General features: G+C 38.8%; 1 protein-coding gene across 2 annotated transcripts; it reads left to right on the forward strand.

Moving 5' to 3' along the window:
- Positions 1-655: 655 nt before the first annotated feature.
- On the forward strand, positions 656-18633 carry LOC138730470 (arylsulfatase D-like). 2 transcript variants are annotated; one of them, XM_069875687.1, is made up of 10 exons: positions 656-785; positions 6703-6852; positions 8075-8196; positions 10011-10133; positions 11601-12024; positions 12955-13091; positions 13305-13439; positions 15945-16107; positions 16611-16732; positions 17161-18631. In XM_069875687.1, exons 2-10 carry the CDS (start codon positions 6767-6769, stop codon positions 17526-17528), a joined length of 1680 nt encoding a protein of 559 aa, XP_069731788.1. In that variant the 5' UTR covers positions 656-785; positions 6703-6766; the 3' UTR covers positions 17529-18631. The 2 variants fall into 2 exon arrangements, with proteins under 2 accessions (XP_069731788.1, XP_069731779.1); XM_069875678.1 differs by lacking the exon at positions 656-785 and adding an exon at positions 4177-4242 and having other exon boundaries at positions 17161-18633.
- The last annotated feature ends 570 nt before the right edge of the window (positions 18634-19203 follow it).

Genomic DNA, 19203 nt, shown 5'->3' on the forward strand with positions numbered 1-19203 from the left:
ATAGGGTGATTCTCCATATGGCATGATATACCCTATAGACTCGCTGCCTGGAATTTAAAATCTTCTACTCAGTTACTGCTAAAGGTCAACCTTAGATGTTATAGGAGCTGTATTTCCAGCTTCTACCTTAAAACAGTTCTTCCTTATTCAGCACCTACTACCAGGAGCAGGCAGGGAAGCCCTCCCCGCTGACAGGCAGTATGAAATGCCTTTGACCATATTTTTAAAGGAGACTGACACCCACCAATTACTCTGATATGGATATACAAGCCATACTTTTGAAAACTGCTCTTTAGAAGCAAAGACTGGAAAGCCTGAAATGAAAAGCGAGAACAAAGCTCCTGCCGTAAGTGAGTGTGGAGTAAAAAAAAAAAAAAAAAAGAACCTTACAGCTATTTATTTATTTATTTATTTTTAAAAAGATGCCTCCATTTTTCCTTCAGGGAGGACTTTTTTTTTTTAACTTGCTTCTCGCAAAGCTGACACGTCTTTCACATAGGTATGAATTTGCCTTTGCTCCCCATGGGGCCCCACTGTTGGCAGGGCTCCGGGCTGGTGGGGCCAGTGTTTTCCCAAGCAGCATCCAGCACATTTCCCGACAGTCGTTACCAGGAAGCCATGCCGAAACAGTGAACTTTGCCTCACAGAGCTGTGCTTTCCTTGGATGGCGTCCTGCTTCTGCTTTTGCTCTCATCTTCCTATGCTGACCTCCAACTGAGAGGGCAGCCCAGCCTCTGCCTTCCAGCGGAGCTGATCCACCAGATCATAAATAGCAAAACCAACCTGTGAGCGGGGCTAGAGTGTGTGTATGGGGGGCGGGGGGAGGGCTACAATAACTAACAATCTGCGGTTTTCTTCCCTCTTTAGTGTTTCAAACCAAACTCCAGGTTTTGGAAGGTTATTTGGTGAACAGCAGATATTTGGGGTTTGTAATTATCATTGTTAGATTTACTGTGGCTTTACAATCATAGAATAGGTTGGGTTACTTAAAGGTGCAGTGAGGTACAGAAAGCATAATTTGCCTCCATATTGCTTCCGTGTGATCTTTACTGCTTCTCCAGCAGCTGTAGTACTACCTGCTGCTCTTTTTATCTCATTTGTTAACCTTATTTCTGTCTCCAATTTTCCACTGCCGTGTGTTGCTCTTGTCCCAGCTGTCAGGAAAGCTGCATTTCCTAGATGAATAGCTTGAAGCCAGAAGGCACAATTATAGTATTTAGACCAGGGAATGCTAATCCTGATGTGAAAACACATGAGCCAATTTAAAGCCTAAAGCCAGACCACCCCTTTCCACCCCTCTCAAGGTGGGGTGCAGCTGTGCAGCAGCAAGGCTAGAACAGGGTACCCATAATAAACTGAAAAATTTGGGTTGCTCTGTGTGAGAGTTTTGGTTACTGACAATGAACAACACTAAATGGTAATATGATGCTATAATCATGGTAACACAATACGAGTATTGATATTATCCACATCAGTAAGACCTATATGCCTCCCCAGAGAGCACTGTTACAGTTGATTCCCTAGCAGTGCAGAACAGACAGGAAAAGGACAGGCCACTGAATATCTGGGTTTTGCCTTCTTCCTTTTTTGAAAGCACATCCATGGTTGAAGAGCAGCAACTGTTCATGGCTCACCACCTACAAGGGCTGAGCAAGTGATTATGTTCACAGAAGCAGGGAGCCTTTTCTTCCTTGTTCTAGTCAGTCCTCACCTGTTGCTTCTCCCTTCCTAAACATCTACATGCTAGGAAAGAGAAGGAGGAAAGGGACAACAAGGTAGAGAAGCATGTTGTATGTGGTGTGTTGCATGTGCTTTTCCTAGAGCTATAATACAAGATGAAGTTAGGAATTTTTTTTACTACTTTCTAATTTACTGTTGAATGTGATAAACCTGCTGTATGGAATAGTTTTATGGAAGGCAGAAAGTGTTTATTTTCGGCAAACAACTAAACAGCAGCATACCTCCACATGTGACTTGACAATGTTTGTCCTAATACTTATAATTCACGTTAGTTATATGTAAATAAGTGGTAAAAAGTTTGAGGGTTTGTTAAGCTTTTGCTTAAGTGTGCAGATAATTTCTTGCAGTATCTGAAGTTAGACAAAGAAAGCTGGATCTTTTGCTGTGTCCAATTTCTGATTTTTGGCTTAACCAAGAAGAATTTCTCTGAAGTTTCTGGTTGGACCATATGTAAGAATGAGAAGTTCCTCTCAGTTCTGGTGGATTTCCCAGAGTGAGTGATGGGGTTGCCAGTTTTTTGGGAATTTTGGTAAAACATAACATGTTCCTGTCTTCAATAAATATTTTAGCCATGGGCAGATATTTCTGAAGTGAAGGTTTGGTTTTTTTTTTTTTCTCTGTAAGAATTTAAGGATAGATTTGAATATGGGAATATAATCAACAAGTGAAATATATAGAAGATGGGGGAAACTGCTTGGAGGCAAGTTGAAGTGAAGGAAGAAGGGACTAATTTTCTAGCACCTTCAAGCTTGTGGTTTGCTTTCTATAAATCAGAGCTGAAAAAAAACAAGCAAAAAACACAGGGTCTGAACAAGGCAGCCAACTACTAAAAGCTATATAACACCATAACACTACCTGGAGTTGTTACAAATCCATTGGAGTTGGGTCTGTCTCATTCTCCCACTCAACCAAGCAAAAGCTTCTCTTGTTACATCTCCTCAAGTGACTGTTGAGGCAGCTGCAGGCTTTGTGACATTCCTAGCAGGCTGAGTGACTTGTAAGTTGATTGAGACTTCCTTGATAGCTGACAATTTTGGAGAAAGAAGTGGTATGGTAGGCATGTGTAGTATTAGCTCCAGAAAACACTAAGATTTGGATGAGGTTTACAGACAAAATGGTCTAACTAAGGGGATTATGTCCACACAAAGTTGTGTTAACCAGTTCCTGCTGTTCGTGACTGCAGGATTTGGCCTCTTTTTGCAGAAACATTTAGGCTGTGCTACTATAGAGTCCTGTGATATTTTATGTAGAGGTACTGGGCTGAATAAGTGATGCTGTATGAATACATAAATAAGTGATACTGTGTCAATAAGTGACACTATAATGGTTGTAAGCGAAGTAATAATATTTTTAGTTAATACAGACATTTAAGAACTCTTCAGTTGAAGTAGTAACAGAAGTGATAAATTACAAGACTGTACTTGCTGTTAGCTTGAAAACAACCAATTCTGTTAGAATTCGGGAAACCCACAGTTGCCTCCAGTGATTTTTGTTTGGGGAGATTTCTGGGGAGAAAAACTTAGAAACATCACATTTATTCAGAGAGTCTCCTTTGTCTATGCAAAGACTAATCAATCTATAGAATTAGTATTTTAAGATTGCTTTTGGATTACATGAACCAGAATTTATATAATAGGGAGGCTTTTTGGTGCAAGAACTAAGAACAATCTTGAAATAAAAAATGAAAGGTTTGAGAAGTAGCTTCTTCAAGTCAAGGGCCATTTTCTTCAGGTTATTTGAACTCTTTGGGTAAAAGTGTCAAAATTAGCTTTAATTGAGCTCCTCTAGGTAGCTTAGAAAAAGATGTCTCATGAGGTAGCTGCAGGGGAAAATACTATGTACTTTATATCTGATTGTTACTCGTATCATGCTTTCCATAAACTGTTAAATTTCACCTGACTGCCTGTTCTGGGGAGTCCCATAACTTGTATTTCTTTACTTTTCTTTCTTCAACTTAAGGCACACAATCATGATTATATCACACTCTACTTGGAGACATAATTAAATAATAAATTGCCTTACTGGCAGAAAATGTGTGCCCTATTTGTCTGACTCCAGCTTCCAATACTGTCTCTGTCTCAGCAAAACTGATGAGCTTTTCAAGACCTGTGCTTTCTCCCCATACATTTATGCCTTACATAATCTTTTATTATCTTCTTGTTAATTGAACTTTCGTTCTTTCACAATAAAACATGTTTTCCCACTATTGAAATATTTATACGTGGTTTTCTGCCCATTCTTAAGTTTTCAAACCTCATTTTGAAAAGAGTTCTCTTTTGGTCAGTACACAATTTGATTCCATCAGTGCTCCTGTCTTTGAAGTAAAATAATCTCATTATAGAGATATAAGGATTGATTGAATCCTTTTCTTTCTCCAACATCACATTCATGACCGTGCTCAATGTTTTGCTTACTATAAACTTAACTTATTTTCAGGATCACTGCCTACAAGGAGATGATTGCACCAATACCTTGCACAGCCATTGCTGCCATTCTATTCAGGTGAACAGATAACTGTCTCAACCGTGCATGTATTTGTTTCTACTCTGCAGAATTAAAATTGCGTTGTTTGAGTTGACCCACCTTTTTTTTTTTCCCAAGCTTTCCTTCGGTTCAAATGAATCACTTTTCCTAATGCTTCACTTGCTTTGAGTCTTTGCTATTCCCTTTCTTACTCCCATGTAACATATTTAACTCCACTAAAAGCAGTTTTAGCATTTTTCCCTCCCCCTTTTCTTTAATTCTTCCGTGACTGTGAGCCCCGCAGTGTTCTAGGTTGTCTCTCCCTTCGTACAAGCCTTTAGACACATAGTCTAAGGTGCCAGCCTCTACAATAGATACAACAGCCCTGTGAAATCTTATAGAAGGAGTAGACACCTTGAACAGAAGGATGCTATAATCTCATAATACTGTAATACTCTATGTATGTGCTCAGCACAGTAGTTTCATCTTAGAAAATTTTAAGGCATATACAGGCACTAAATTTTATAGTTTAATAGTTTTTTTCAACATCTGATTGCCTGTGCTAATGGTTTCTAACCTGTACTCAGAAGATCATTGTCAATAAAGCTATGAGAGTGCAGCTGTGGTGTAAAACCATATAAAGTCTTGTAAATAACTTTGAATTAATAGTGGCCTGTATTTTCCTAGTGTTTTGCACTTACCTGATGCATTAAGCAGATGTTGTAAAATCCGTTAGCAATACTGACTGCCAAATGATTTTTAGGAACATCTTAACTACGTACTTAATTAATGTCTTCAGGTTTTTAAACAATTAAATAGATCTCCCAAGTGGAGGTCTCTGGCTATGCTATTAACATTATCATTTCCAGAAATAACTTCCTAGGTAATTCTGAAAAGATTTATATATATCCTAATGTATCTACATGCATGTTTTAAGTTCTACTTTCTTTCAACTCTATTGCTTTCAAGACATTCATATTTAGTAAGAAAACATTTTTATGCTCTTCCTCCATGTTTTGCTGAAAGGTGATCGCCTTTAGCTCTAAGCATTTTTATTTTATAATGTACAGTAATGCTACATAACAATTTAAGATACAGACTCAGAACTATAAACAGTGGGTTACCTGAGGTGAAACATGTCCTTGACCCTATCTTAATCCACAAGCAGGATTACCAGGGATCAGCAAATATCCAGCACTTATCACTTTGTTTTCTCTTGGTGTTAAGATGGGGCAGAAGACATCAGTAAAAGCAGATTTCACAATTTGCAGTTTTTTATTATTATTTTCTTTTTTTAAAAAATGTAACAGAGGCTGTGAACACTACTCTTGTCTGTAGCTTGGAAAGAATAATACCCAAGTACCTGAAATGAGCTTTTGGAGGCTGCTTATACCCCGGGTCTTTTAAAAGAGACCTTTCCCCTGCAACTCTACCCAAACGTATTTGCACTCTGAAAGAATTCATCAGTATAACACCCTGTAACTCTTCAGAGACACATCATTGGTAGATAGAAAATTCTCCTTTCCTTAAGATGAGTAATCCAAGTACAGAAATAGAAATTGCCCACAGTGCTTCTTAGGCAAGGTTTCACCACAACTCTGTAAATCACTGTTGTAACTTAGTAGTAGAAGGTTTAAAAAAGAAAAAAAATAAAGCTGGAACTTTGCTGGAATGATTAAATCCCCACAGCCACTGGTTACTTATTTACAACTGGGAGTTCACAGCCATGTTTACAGAAAGTCCTGTGTGTTGGGTTTGCTTGTTAGAGGTGATGATTACTTGTTCATTTAAAAATATGTTCTTGTGGACAAGAACTTTACACCAGAATTGCAAATCCTGGAATGATTTGCAGGAGATTTCTCCGTGCTAGAGAGATGGGGCTATTCCATGCCCTGCAAAGTAGTACCTAATGTGGTGATAACTTTGTTCAAGTAAAAAAATTAATCCAGGGCTAGGTTTTAAAACTGTCAGCAATTCTTACTTGATGGAAATTCATAGCTTATAGGCATATTTATATAATTGCACAGTATGTATGCATAAAAATGTAAATTCTGTTTTCTGCAGGTATTAAATATAATTTATGCTGGTATGGGGGCTGACGGCCTCAAGTTCAGATTTTCTTGAGTTGCAGGGGAGAGTTTATTTTGTGTGTTTTACTTCCCATCCAAATATAACTAAAACTGCTTTATTGATTGGAGACAAAATTCAGAAAATGCTAGAGTGACTTTGGAACATAACCTGAATTGTCATAGGGCTTATGAAACTTAGAAACACTATTTTTTCTCAGCTTTTTGAAGTTTTTGATACATTTTGATATCTATGCAACCAATTCAAGATGGAACCAATAAATCCCTGTTGTCCTCCTTCCTCTTGAAAGTGGAGCCAGGAAACAAAGTTTCCCACTATTTTGTTTCATGCTTCAGCTTTGCTGTAGGGAGGGCTACCATCACTCTCCAGCCCTTACAAGTCATATGTAAGAAATTTTTTTCTGTCTTTCAGGAGGTACTTCCTAACAGCACTGACTTTATGTTTATTCTGGAACACATTTGGCTTGAGTGTAGCTATGGACTCTAAACCAAATATACTTCTGTTTCTGGCTGATGATCTTGGCATCGGAGACATAGGTTGTTATGGGAACAATACCATAAGGTAAAAGATCTCTTAGTACAATATATTTAACACTATAGAACACCTATCCAGGGTAACTAACACTAATTATAAAATAAGAAATGTCATTAATCCAAAGCTCTAATAATTGTGTTTTTAAGTACTTGTAAATATTGCACATACAGGGTGCAGTGAAAGGAAAAAAAATACCACATTTTCATGTTGGTTTTTAAGTTCTTTATAGGAATTCTTCCCAGCCCTGTGTGTTAGTTCTCCAGCCACTTGTTTTAGTAATGGTTAATGTTTTTTCTCCTGGTTTTGCGTTAATTTCTTCATTGATTTCCCTTCACAGTTAAGCCTTACTCTATCCACCCAGTGCTTTTACAGAATCCCTCATCCACTTGCTTGCCATCTCCTCCAAAACACTCTGATCTAGACTGATGTGAACTGACCCACATAATTTATTATGTGATTACATGCCTTCAAAACTAGTGATTACAGTCCTTCAAAACTCAAAAGGCAAAGCAGAACTGAATGGGCACTGGGAGCACATTTTAAAAGCCTCAACCCATGCCCTCCAAGAGGAGCACGGACATTTTACTGTCATGCTCTGGATGCATCTCCCTCACGTGATATTGGTGGGGTTGTATAGAGAAATGGGAATGTGCTTGTGGAACTCTGTTGTCCTCCTCTGCTAGTGGGGAAGATGAGGGGAGGCCTCTTTCATTCTTTATGGTATCATAGTCCATTATGTAGGGAAAGCTAGGTTCCCATACAAGTGTAACTGTGTAAAGGTATCACTATATTATGAAATAGTTAGCATGTGTTAAAAACATGGAAAAGAAAGGCTTGCTTCCAAGAGCTTCAAACACCCTGTGAAAGTCTCTGGTTCAATGAACTTTGAAATTCGGAGTCTAAATATGCTGGACAGTGATCTGTTGAAAGTATTGGAATAGTAAAATAGCAGCCTTTCTTAGATAATTTGTTCCACTTCAGTTTTATTTTCAAACTAAACAGTATGAGCAACACATAGGTTTCTATTCAGTGTGCGAAACGTGCTCTGTGGCTGCATCCTGAGAAACTAATTCTCCAGTGGCTGCAGCCCAATTCACCAGCTATTTCAAACCACACTAGATCAGTCCAGGAGTGTGCAAAGAAAAGATCTCTCTTGAGAAACTGTTGAAAAGCTCTAGTTCTTCTTGGCAATTTACTAAAGTAAGTTTCAGGTTATCTTGTTTCTATTAAACTTGAAAATGTTTTTTAGGACTCCGAACATTGACCGCCTGGCAAGAGAAGGAGTGAAACTTACTCAGCACATCGCTGCAGCTCCACTTTGCACTCCGAGCAGAGCAGCTTTCCTCACTGGCAGATACCCCATCAGATCAGGTTGGGCACATTTTGAATTACAAATTTCAGTGCTTGATACTGAGGTACTACAATAGTCAACAAATATTGGAACAGAAGAATTCAGCTATTTCCTCAATCTGAGATAGAAAATACACTGCTGGAGGCTTAAATTTTCTATGAGTAACTTTATCAATGGGAACTAATGCCTTAGCAGCTGACAGCTTTAATCTGACTTTATAGGGTGTGGGAGATCTATATGATGAAAATAGATGAGTATGTAGAAATACCAACAGCAATGACATTTGTCACTTTCTTAGAGCAATGCAGCCTGCATCAAAATGATAGAATTTCTTCTCATAGCAATGGTTAGAGGTGAGGGATTGAAACTAGGCTTCCAAGAGAAATGAGTTCATTGCCAACATAGTACAGTGTTTTACCACAAAGGGGGCTTTTAGCAAAATCATCTTAAAAGCCCACAAACTCTCATATATTCTGTGAAACCACTAACTCTTAGAAACATATACCATCATAAGAGGCCCAATCTCTGGAATACCCAGGAGCCCTTAGAAAAAAAGTCATCATGAAGGCTCAGACTTTGTGAAATCAAGGTTTTACTGAAGTAAAAAGAAGGCAAATCTCAGATTTTACTCAGAAAAGAAGACAAATGATCACATAGTGATTGGTCATAAGTTAACAGTAACAGCTTGTAAAGGCAATGTGTCTTATCCTTACCATAAGAGAATAAGTTCAGTGATTAAGAGAAATACATCACCAGTTGCTTTAACGTCATCCAGATCCACAATCACTGGGGAGGAAGAGGGGGCAGGGGGGCTTTCTTTTTTGCAGCATGGATTCAGAGAAAGGCAACTGGGAAACCACTCAGTGTGTGTCCACCTGTAACTGAGGTCTCCCCACCCTTGCTGTGAGGGGCTTAGCCTATATACCATCGAACAAGCAAATTACATAACCCCAAAACACAGTCTGGCCCCAGCTACTGACTGCCCACGCCTCTCCTCCTAGAACATGGCCAAGGTCCCAGGAGAAGAGAGGAGTAAGCAACTGGGTATTTCTCCTCTTTAAGCTAAGAGATTGTAGAGACACAGCATTCCTGTCCAACTCCTCTCTCTTCCACACAGCACAATTCTACTTATAATGAAACACTTTCTCACACTCATGTATTAGCAAAAGCACAGTACAATTCTACTGATGATAACAATGTGGAAAGTTACAGACTGAGCAATGCACATAGCAATGGAATACGAATCATCCACGGATCATACATGTCATATCAGGCCTGTCAATCAGGCCCTGCCACTTCATACAGAAAGTCAAAAAGGTCTACTGGAAATGGAGTTTCGGATCCATTCACCACCTACATAAGGCATCATTTGGAGGACATCTTTCGCCGGGCATTATATAGGAAAATTACCTGCCTACTTTGAAAACTAAGTGCAAAATCACTGTTTAACATAATACACAGTGCCCCATAGTGCCTTCCCTCTGGTGTAAGGAAATGCAAATGTCATCTCTCATTTTAAATGAAAAGCAGAGAGGCTAGATTATATAAGTTACTCAGAAATGCAGAAAATAAAACCAATTATATGGTGTCACCACTGATCTATTATCAGTTTGATGGTCAAACTGGTGCCAAACAGTATTTGCTTTGAATATAAATTTTGACTACCCAAAGTACTTTAGACATGTGACTGCCTACAATTTACACTCAGCTTGATGACTTGTGAGGAACTCTGGCTTCAGGTGGAGGTCCTGATGTGCAGGTTGGCAGGAGCAGCCCAGCCTCTGCCAGCAGAGAGTGAAAGGCCTTCAGGAATGACTGGAGTTGTTTCTGTCAGGGATGGCATCCAGCAACAGGTACCGGGCACTGCAGTGGAATGCTGGGTCAGGAGGGCTCCCTGCTAATGAAACAACATTTGCGAGGCTTCTGCAGCAACAAGGCTATACCACTGGACTGATTGGTAAGTATGACCTTAGAGAATGAACTAATTATATGAAAAGAATTTGGGGATTGTGTTTCCTAAAAATATGTTCTGTTAGCCGTAGGTACAAATCCCCTACAAAAGACTGAAGTGGGGGGGAAATCATCATATTTGCAAGACTACTAAAAATGCTGTGATCTAAAGGGGTTTACAACAATGGTAATGCCTGTACAGGGCACCTGAAACAGGAAGAATTAATAATTTTATCATTATTATAATGGCTGAGCATTTATTTTACTTGTACTAAGATTTTACGTAAGTTGGCCCACTGAATGATTTTTATTAAAGTAGAGTTTTTCCCAAACAAACCAATGCCTTTAAGAGGCAAAAGGTAGAGAAACAAAAGCGGATAGGGAAAGAAAAGCATAAAGTTTGTACCCACAGAGGAAATGAAGCACAAGTGTTTCACAGACGAAGTTGTGAGGTCCTAAAGAGACATGATACAGTGGTTGTTTCCTCAGACAAAGCTGAAATGCAAAGGTGTCAGAGAAACATTGCCATATAGTGCCTTCCTGTCTCTGACTTTGATGAGACCCCAACAGTTTCAAGATTCATTATTCTTTTACCAAGTATCTTTAAACTCAACTGGTAAACTCTCTCTTTTCCCCTCCATTTGCTTTTATTACTATCAAATAGAGGCACTTCTGCAATGGATCCCTTCACGTAAATGGGTAGGTAAGGCAAGCACTGTGCCCCTTAAAGCCTGAGGGGTTGTGGCCAGTTATGCCAGATAATCTCCAAGTGCTGGAAACAGGTGTGGCTGCATTGAATGATGAGCTAATGAACTGTAGTCTTCCTGGCGGAGTTTGTAATTTCTTGGCAATCGCATAACCTAGCAAACCTCATGATCCTTCAATCCAGCACATTTTCTAAACTGATAAGAGTTTCTGTCTATGTGCTCTATGTCAGGCAAGAGTAGTAAGAAACGTTGAGTTACAGACTTTTCTCCTTCTCATATGGAGTTGGTACTTGCCTGAGAAATCATCTTCCTGATTCTGGTGGTCAAGATAACTGTTAACGTTGGCCAAAAGTTTACAGGATCTTCCAACAGATTTTTAACTAAGTGAAAATGAAGTTGCAAGTAAACCAAAGTTAGGATGGGAATATATTAAAGCAGACAGTGAGCTCTAGAGTACCTTAATTCCCCAATCCTCATTGAAAGGTAATGAAATCCCATTCTTACGTGACCCTTAGCTGACTAGCTAAGCATCATGCAATTTTCTCTTTTTATCCCCTGTTCATTTGGGGGTTGCCCATTATGGTATGATATTCACCTGATAAAGCATTGGTTTCACCTGGTAGCATTATGCAAGAGGAGAATTGGCTGATACTCTGTTGAAAACCAGAGCGACTTGCCTAATTTCCAAACAGATGCTGATGATGCTGTTTTGGGCTCCTTTTGAGTTGTATAATGTCCTAATTTATTTAATGCTTTAAAACTTTCAGGAAAGTGGCATCAAGGTGTAAACTGTGAATCCTTCAACGATCATTGTCATCATCCTCTCAATCATGGTTTTGACTACTTTTATGGTATGCCTTTCACACTTTTAAATAACTGCCAAGAAAACAATCCTCCAGAGCTGGACGTAGCCCTTCAAGCTAAACTTTGGCTTTACAGTCAGATAATTATTCTTGCTGTTCTCACTCTCACTGCCGGAAAACTGACTGATTTGATTTCCATCGACTGGAAGATAATTGTCTGTTTTACTTTGGTGGGCAGCCTTTTCTTCATTTCTTGGTACTCCAGTTATGGCTTTGTGCAGTATTGGAATTGTATCTTGATGAGGAACCATGACATCACTGAGCAGCCAATGAGGTTAGAGAGGACTGCTTCCCTCATGCTCAGAGAGGCAGAATCATTTATCAAAAGGTAAATTATTGTCTGTAGTTGGGTTTCTTTTGGGTTTTTTGTTTTGTTTTTTTTTTTTTTCTTTTAAGGGGCCAGGATGTTCTGGGCACTTGGAAGCTTTTCTCCAGTATCTACAGCTGTATCATGTTAACTGCCTTGAAACTCCTATCCAAGTTCTCTATTTAGAAACCCAATGGACTTGGATATTATTTGCAACTGTCTCATATTGGAAGCTACAGTAAATGGTACGGATTTTAAGCAAATGATGCATGACCATCTCACTAAACCCTGTAATCTGTAATTACTATATTTCCTCAAATATTTAGCAGCTAATTTTACACTTCATTCTACAAGCCTCATTTGTGCTTTTTTTCATAAACACTCAGATAAAATGTGAGTGATGAACAAAATTATTTGATATGAAAAAATCTCAAAACACTTTAAATAAGTTTTTAAGGATTGAGAAGAAAGCTGAGTAAGATCATTCATTTTCTAGATTCAAGTTCTGCCTGAATAACCTTCTATAATTGTTCTATGCATCAAGTGTCTTTCTATAAAACAGGGAAAGTAACTGTTCCTTCCTTAATGTTTGTGAAAAGAAATACACTGTGAATTGTACGTGGCCATCTTAGAAAAGGCCCAAAAATATTGAAGTAAGTATGAGGCTGTATCCATTTTCATTTAATTAAAAAGGTATCAGAGTTAGGCATCTGATTAACTTATTGTTCATATGCTGTGCCTGGTTACATTTTGGAATTCGAGAATATTCTGGCTCAAAAGGATCTTCCTTGCCTCTGTTGCATGTAAGAAGAAAATTGTCACTTGTCATCAAGGGGGATGCACTAGATCCAATGTGCGTGTTTGCACATGAGTGGTTATGAAACCTTTCAAAATATTTCAAACACACACCAAAAGCTATTTTTATTTTTTATTTTGGTTTTTTTTTTTAAGAAATAGGCATGGACCATTCCTCCTCTTTGTTTCCTTTTTACATGTTCACACACCCCTCTTTACCACGGAAAATTTTCAAGGGAAAAGCCATCATGGCTTATATGGAGACAATGTAGAAGAAATGGACTGGATGGTGGGTAAGTATTCTTCATGAAGTATTCGTTTCAGACACATATACCTGTGTATTTTAAAGCAGGAAAACTAATAAAGCCAAAATACCTACTGAAATCTAAGCTAATAACAACATCTGATAGGGCATTGCAAAAGATAATTATTGAAAGATTAGAAATGTGACTTGATCTTTGTGATTGCTTAATGGGAACCTTGTTGTCTCTCTTCTTAAATTTAAGGCAAAATTCTGGATTCTCTTGACAAAGAAGGTTTGAAAAATCGTACATTCACATACTTTGCCTCTGATCATGGAGGACACTTGGAGGCTCAGGATGGATCTGCCCAACTAGGTGGCTGGAATGGAATTTATAAAGGTAAGAAAAACACTATGACTCTACATCAACATTAGAGTCAGAAACATAATAACTTCTGATTGAAGTTATCAAGGCTGGAATGAGTTGTATTTTTAATTTGAAATATAGGTGACCTACATAGATGCTTTAACCTTAGTCACTTTTTCTTTCAGTAAAATGCATGCATTATTACATATCTCCTTGACAAAGGTATTGTTTACCTTGACACCTGTACAATTTTGGTGCCCTCAAGCAAAAAGCACTAGAAAAAAAATGTGATATTTCCCCATATTGAATTCTCTCTCAGAGGCTCTTTTTTTTACTTTCTCCACAATAGGTCTTTTCCTCATTATGTTCCAGAAATCATTGCTGTCCAGCTAGTCAAGACAGAATAGAGTAAGGGCACATTGTGTCATCGCTTGCAACAACAAATTATACCCTATATATTTTGTATTCCACCTAAAATCAGTGACTGGCATAAAACCCAAATGGTCTTGGTGGTTTAAAAAGTCATTCATTACCTCCTGCTTGTCTCATTCTGCTGTGAAACATTCTCCAACATGCCGAGCAGTTCTGTGGCATTTTTTTTCAAGCCAAAAGAATATGCATTCATTGCATTCATTCCCCTGCCTACCCTAACAGCCCCCACCTCATTCTGTGATCTGCCATGAACATGTGACAAAATATGTTGGGACTTAGGCTATGTTATTACCAATGAACCATCCACATCTTGCCCAAACTTTCAATGTTTTTATTTTCCTAAAACAGGTTTCTTCCATTTCAAAACTGTTTTCAGCTGCTCCACAGTGCACAACAGAGACCAAAACCATGGAACTTTGGCTCCCATGAGGTGGATGCTCTCCTGCTGAGCAATGGAGATTGCTGACCCTTATGAAAGGGAAGGGCTTTCATTTAGTCTGCTCATCCTCCATCTCAATCCCTGCTTTCACTTGAGAAGGTGCCTCTCTTTGTGGATAAGAGTGGCTCATAAGGCTGATGGGATGTGACAAAGGCAATATTTTTTCCATATTGAATATATGAATTAAAATATGTGTGCACTTTGGGAGTTAGGTAAATATTGTCTTCATGCACTTATAGCATCAGGATGCTGTATTAGGTTAGTTTCTTTAGTAGTAAGTTGGGAAAAGGTGTTTTCCTGCCATTTGAAGCAAAGCATCTTACATTTTTTTTTACTGGAATAGTGTTAATTTTCTTCCCTGTAGCTCGTATAGTGCTGTGTTTTGGATTTAGTGTGAGAAGAATGTCAATAAGGCATATTGCTATAGTTTGTTACTAGGTAATGTTTATGTTTAACTGGGATAGAATTAATGTGCTTCCCAACAGCTGCTGTTTCTCTAGGTTTTAGGATAAGAATGCTGCAAAATACAGATGTTGTGTATTGTTCCTAGGAAATCAAGGACCTTTTCAGTTTCCCGTTATTTACAAGTAAGCAGATGTATTAAAGCTGGGAGGAGCAAAGCCAGGACAGTTGACCCAAACTGGCTAATAGAAGTATTTATACCATGAATGACATGCTCCGTTTACACATGGGAAGTTTACCAGAGAGAGCCTGTTTCTCAGTGTCCCACTCTATCTTGATGGTCCTCATTTCAGTGTTCCATGTATACTACCTGGGATGGGCTGAGTATATTTTTTTTATGTTTTATTACTGTTATTACTATTTTATTACCATCATGATTAGTATTTACTCTTCTTTTACTGTTCTATTTAAAACTGTTCTTATTTCAGCCCGTGAGTTTTCCTTTCCTTTTCCAGTTCTCCTCCCCACCAGAGAGAAGTGGGAGAGCAGAGGAGTATACTGTTTAGCTGCCAGATAAGAGCTAAACTAAGACAAGCAACTTTGGTATGATGTCATAGGTTCAGATTTTTTGCTTCGGAGTTAAGAGGTGTTGCGTTAAGCATTGGGAGATTTAGGCTGAAATCTGAATTTCAAGAAAGGAAGAGATGTATAAGGCACATGGAAATGTAAGTGTTAAGAACACATATTTTGAAGGAAATCCATGGCTTTACAGAGAATACTTTTTTGTTTTGTTTTTATTAAAACAGGATACTAATTAGTAAGTCTTATGTAGATTTAAAGAGAATATGAAGTATTTCTTCAGTCTTTTGAGTTCTTCCAGTTTCCAGTTCCTCTTCTTTTCTTTTGCTGGGAAACTCTTTGATGACTCGGGTGAATGCTGGCCATCCTTGAAATGCAGGATAGCAGAAGGTTGAATCTCTTTTATTGTTGTTGAACACTAGTTTTTAAATGTAGATTTATTATTCCTAGCTCCACCCGTGGTCGAAGTTAAAATAGAGATTGCCATCCCCTGTATTTCTAGGTTTGGATGAGTTACATGGAACATTTTGAGGCCTTATAAAGTATGTGAAGTCCAAGGTAAATGAAGAGCCAAATCTTTTGGACAAACAGTATATTACTGCATCTTTTTCTGGACAAATGCAACAGGCCATTAAGAGATTTGTGGTTTTCTCTGAACTGCCATATATTGATCCATTTCACTGCAGGTGGAAAAGGCATGGGAGGCTGGGAAGGAGGGATCCGTGTGCCAGGAGTATTTAGGTGGCCAGGAGTGCTACCTGCAGGAGGAGTTATAGATGAACCTACGAGTCTTATGGATATTTATCCCACAGTTGTTCATCTGGCTGGAGGAATACTGCCACAGGACAGGTACGGTGATATTTTCAACAGGAGAAAGTGATAGGAGACCTAACCAGTTAAAATTTACTGTGTTTCTTATCCTTGGAGGTTCCACAAATATTGCTTAGCCTAAAGCCTGGTCTGAGGTTTTAAACTAGTGAGAAATTTCTCCCAGATGTGCCTACAGGTGTGCTCATGGCCACAGGAGTGGTTTCTGCCAAAGATTAGGAGCCAGTTTCAAACCTAAGTTCAGCCGTATGCAGGAAATAATTGTTAGCTGTTTTGGTACTGATTTGACTTACGAACACTTACAAGTACACATTCCTAAATATTGTTTACATATTGTAAATGGAATGAGTTGACACACCTATTAAAGTATTGGCTTGGTGGTCTACTGGCTACTCTAAATCTATGACCAAATTTTTCTGTATGCTCTCTCAAGCACTTGTGCCACCAATGCAAAGGTAGTAATAAGTGTACAGTTCACTGTGAGGTTTGCCTCTGCTTGAATATGCTTCTCTCTATTACATTAGGGTGATTGATGGACAAAACCTGATGCCTTTGCTTCAAGGAAAAGCTCAACATTCAGAGCATGAGTTCCTGTTTCACTATTGTGGGTCCTACTTGCATGCAGTGCGGTGGCACCAGAAGGACAGTAAGTATAAAAGCGTGCTCCACGGTAACTGCAAAAAGTGAGTTTTCTCCTAATTGACAAATGTTTTTCATGTTGGATGTTTAACAGTACTGATCTCTGACATTCTTAAAACTTTTGTGCATGACTTACCAATGACTGGCTAGCTGGACCTGTCTTACAGCAAAGAAATATTTCCAAGTAGCAAACCCATAGGAAGTGGGGTTGCCCACTACTGCACTGGATATTTAGTGTGGTTTTCTACATACCTCTAGTGTTTTCCATCTTCAAAGTCAGTACTCCATACAGAGAATCTGATTTGTAGCGATGGGCATGCCAGGGTGTGTGAGAAGAGGTTTTCTTAGTAAATAGCTGCACTCCTACTGCTTGAAGACACTTTCCATTTTCTTCTATTGTCTTGTAGTTGTGTCATAAGATTTGTTTCCCAACAGGTGGGGCTATCTGGAAGGCTCACTATGTGACTCCTCTCTTTCATCCACCTGGGGCTGGGGCTTGTTATGGAAAAGGAGTTTGCCCATGTTTTGGGGAAGGTGTGACCCATCATGATCCTCCATTGCTGTTTGATCTCTCACGAGACCCTTCTGAAGCCAAACCTCTGACGGCTGAGACTGAGCCTCTCTTTGACACTATAATAAAGAAGATTGGAAGAGCCGTAGAAGAGCATCGCCAGACACTGACCCTGGTCCCAGAGCAGCTCTCCTTGTACAATATCATGTGGAAGCCATGGCTGCAGCCATGCTGTGGGACGTTCCCATTCTGTTGGTGTGATAAGGAAGGGGACAACACTCAGAGCTTGTGAGGTGGATGTCTACTAACATGCCTTGTGGCACTGAGCCCTCTGCTGACAAAACTTTCAGAAAATAACCATGTCCTTCCTCTCTCTGGGAAGCAAAGTTGATGAAAATAAAGAAAAGGAATATGGATCAGAGTTTTTTCCTTTCATTCTTCACCACTAGCCAAAGGCCTCTTTGATGTGGTAAAGTGCTTGAATGGAGACTGGTTTTGCAGATTTGCATGTAAGACTGCTGTGGAGGTATATGCCTAAATTCTGCCTAATTTCTGCCTGCTTAAGCAATAACTGGCAAACTTTTGAGAGAGCCTAGCATATGCTGCCAAGTAAGCAGCTGTAAGAAATACTAGACTTGCACCGAGCTCTATGTTCTTAGTTGTGCCCCTACAGTACATATGATTTCATGGTCGTTCTCTATCCAAACATAGTGGTTTGTATCAGTATTGCTCCCTGTACTTCTGTGTTATCTCTGCAGTAATGTCATTGAGTTGTTGATCAACACCTGAGACAGTGAATATGATTTCGTGAGTGATCATCTTCCAGTTGTGAATAGCTTTTTGAACAGATCTGCAACTTTAGCTGGGTAACAGTAATGTATGTCACAAACAGTACAAAGTTCAAAATGTTAAAGTCCAGTATAAGTCTGCAACAGTTACAAATGAGAGAGAAGTGTTTTGTTCTCCAGAAACTAGTTGTCAACAAAAAATGTTTTGGATTTATATTATAGCTGGCACCATTTCAAGGGCAGTTCCAGAAAAAGAAGGTTCATTGTTTGACAATCATATTGGAATTAATGCTCAAAAATGTTTGGTAGCAGTATACAAAGGTCTACAAACTACAAGTTGTAAAATGAGGTCTTGGCAATACTAGTTAAAGAAACAACAAGAAAAACAAAACCAGAAGTCCTGCAGTGCTGTGACCACAGCCAGACTTTCTAAGGAGGCGGGACTTTACACTGAACATTGCAGTGAAATTGCAGAGATTTTTAGGGCTTTGAATTGTATTAATGACTGTGTTTTAAGCATGAGCGGATTAAGTCAGAGTTTTGTTACAAGCACACTGCTAGAATTGTACAGAGCTTAGGGGCTGAAGTGAGTAAATGGAAATAGATTATTTTAATTTGGGTTTTGTTGTTTTTGTCATCCCTGATCTGTGCCACCTTCCACCCCTGTGCCCCACCGAAGAATACCCTGGCAAACATTTAACTTGCTCAGACAGTTGAGTTGGTTAATTATTCTCTTTTTTAATCTCAGTGTTTTTTCATAAGTGTGACATAGGAACACTTTACAAATTTCTGTTTGTATGTTTTCAATATTTATGTTCTTCACTATAAGGTCACTCTGAAAGCTTGTCAAAGATAGAAGGGACTATGTGAATGCCAATGTTTTCTTTTAGTACTTGGACATGTGCAAAAAGCCAGGTAGAAAGTGTCAAGAACACAAGACTCAAAAACTGAGGTTTTGCTGGCAGAAAATTCGCCTGTATGCAACACTAAGTAAACAGCAACTTCCTGTGCACAAACTCCGTGAAAAGCCTGTCGGCTGAAGAGGAGGAAATACTGCAGAGCTCAAAATGCAGAGATAAAAATCCTTTCCCTTCTGCTTTATTGTTACAAAGCTCTTTATATATATATGGGGGGGAAGGATGTTTAAGAAAAAGTCTTGTTTTAAAGCTTAGTTCTGTT

This window comes from Phaenicophaeus curvirostris, chromosome 1, assembly GCF_032191515.1.
Source record: "Phaenicophaeus curvirostris isolate KB17595 chromosome 1, BPBGC_Pcur_1.0, whole genome shotgun sequence".
Lineage (NCBI taxonomy): Eukaryota > Metazoa > Chordata > Aves > Cuculiformes > Cuculidae > Phaenicophaeus > Phaenicophaeus curvirostris.

Excerpts from the sequence above, each read along its gene's own strand:
- LOC138730470 (XM_069875678.1), top strand. The coding sequence starts at position 4,196 with ATGATTGCACCAATACCTTGCACAGCCATTGCTGCCATTCTATTCAG. Across the intron at positions 10,134-11,600 it reads CTATACCACTGGACTGATTG|GAAAGTGGCATCAAGGTGTA; the intron begins GTAAGTATGACC and ends TAAAACTTTCAG. Across the intron at positions 13,092-13,304 it reads AGAAATGGACTGGATGGTGG|GCAAAATTCTGGATTCTCTT; the intron begins GTAAGTATTCTT and ends CTTAAATTTAAG.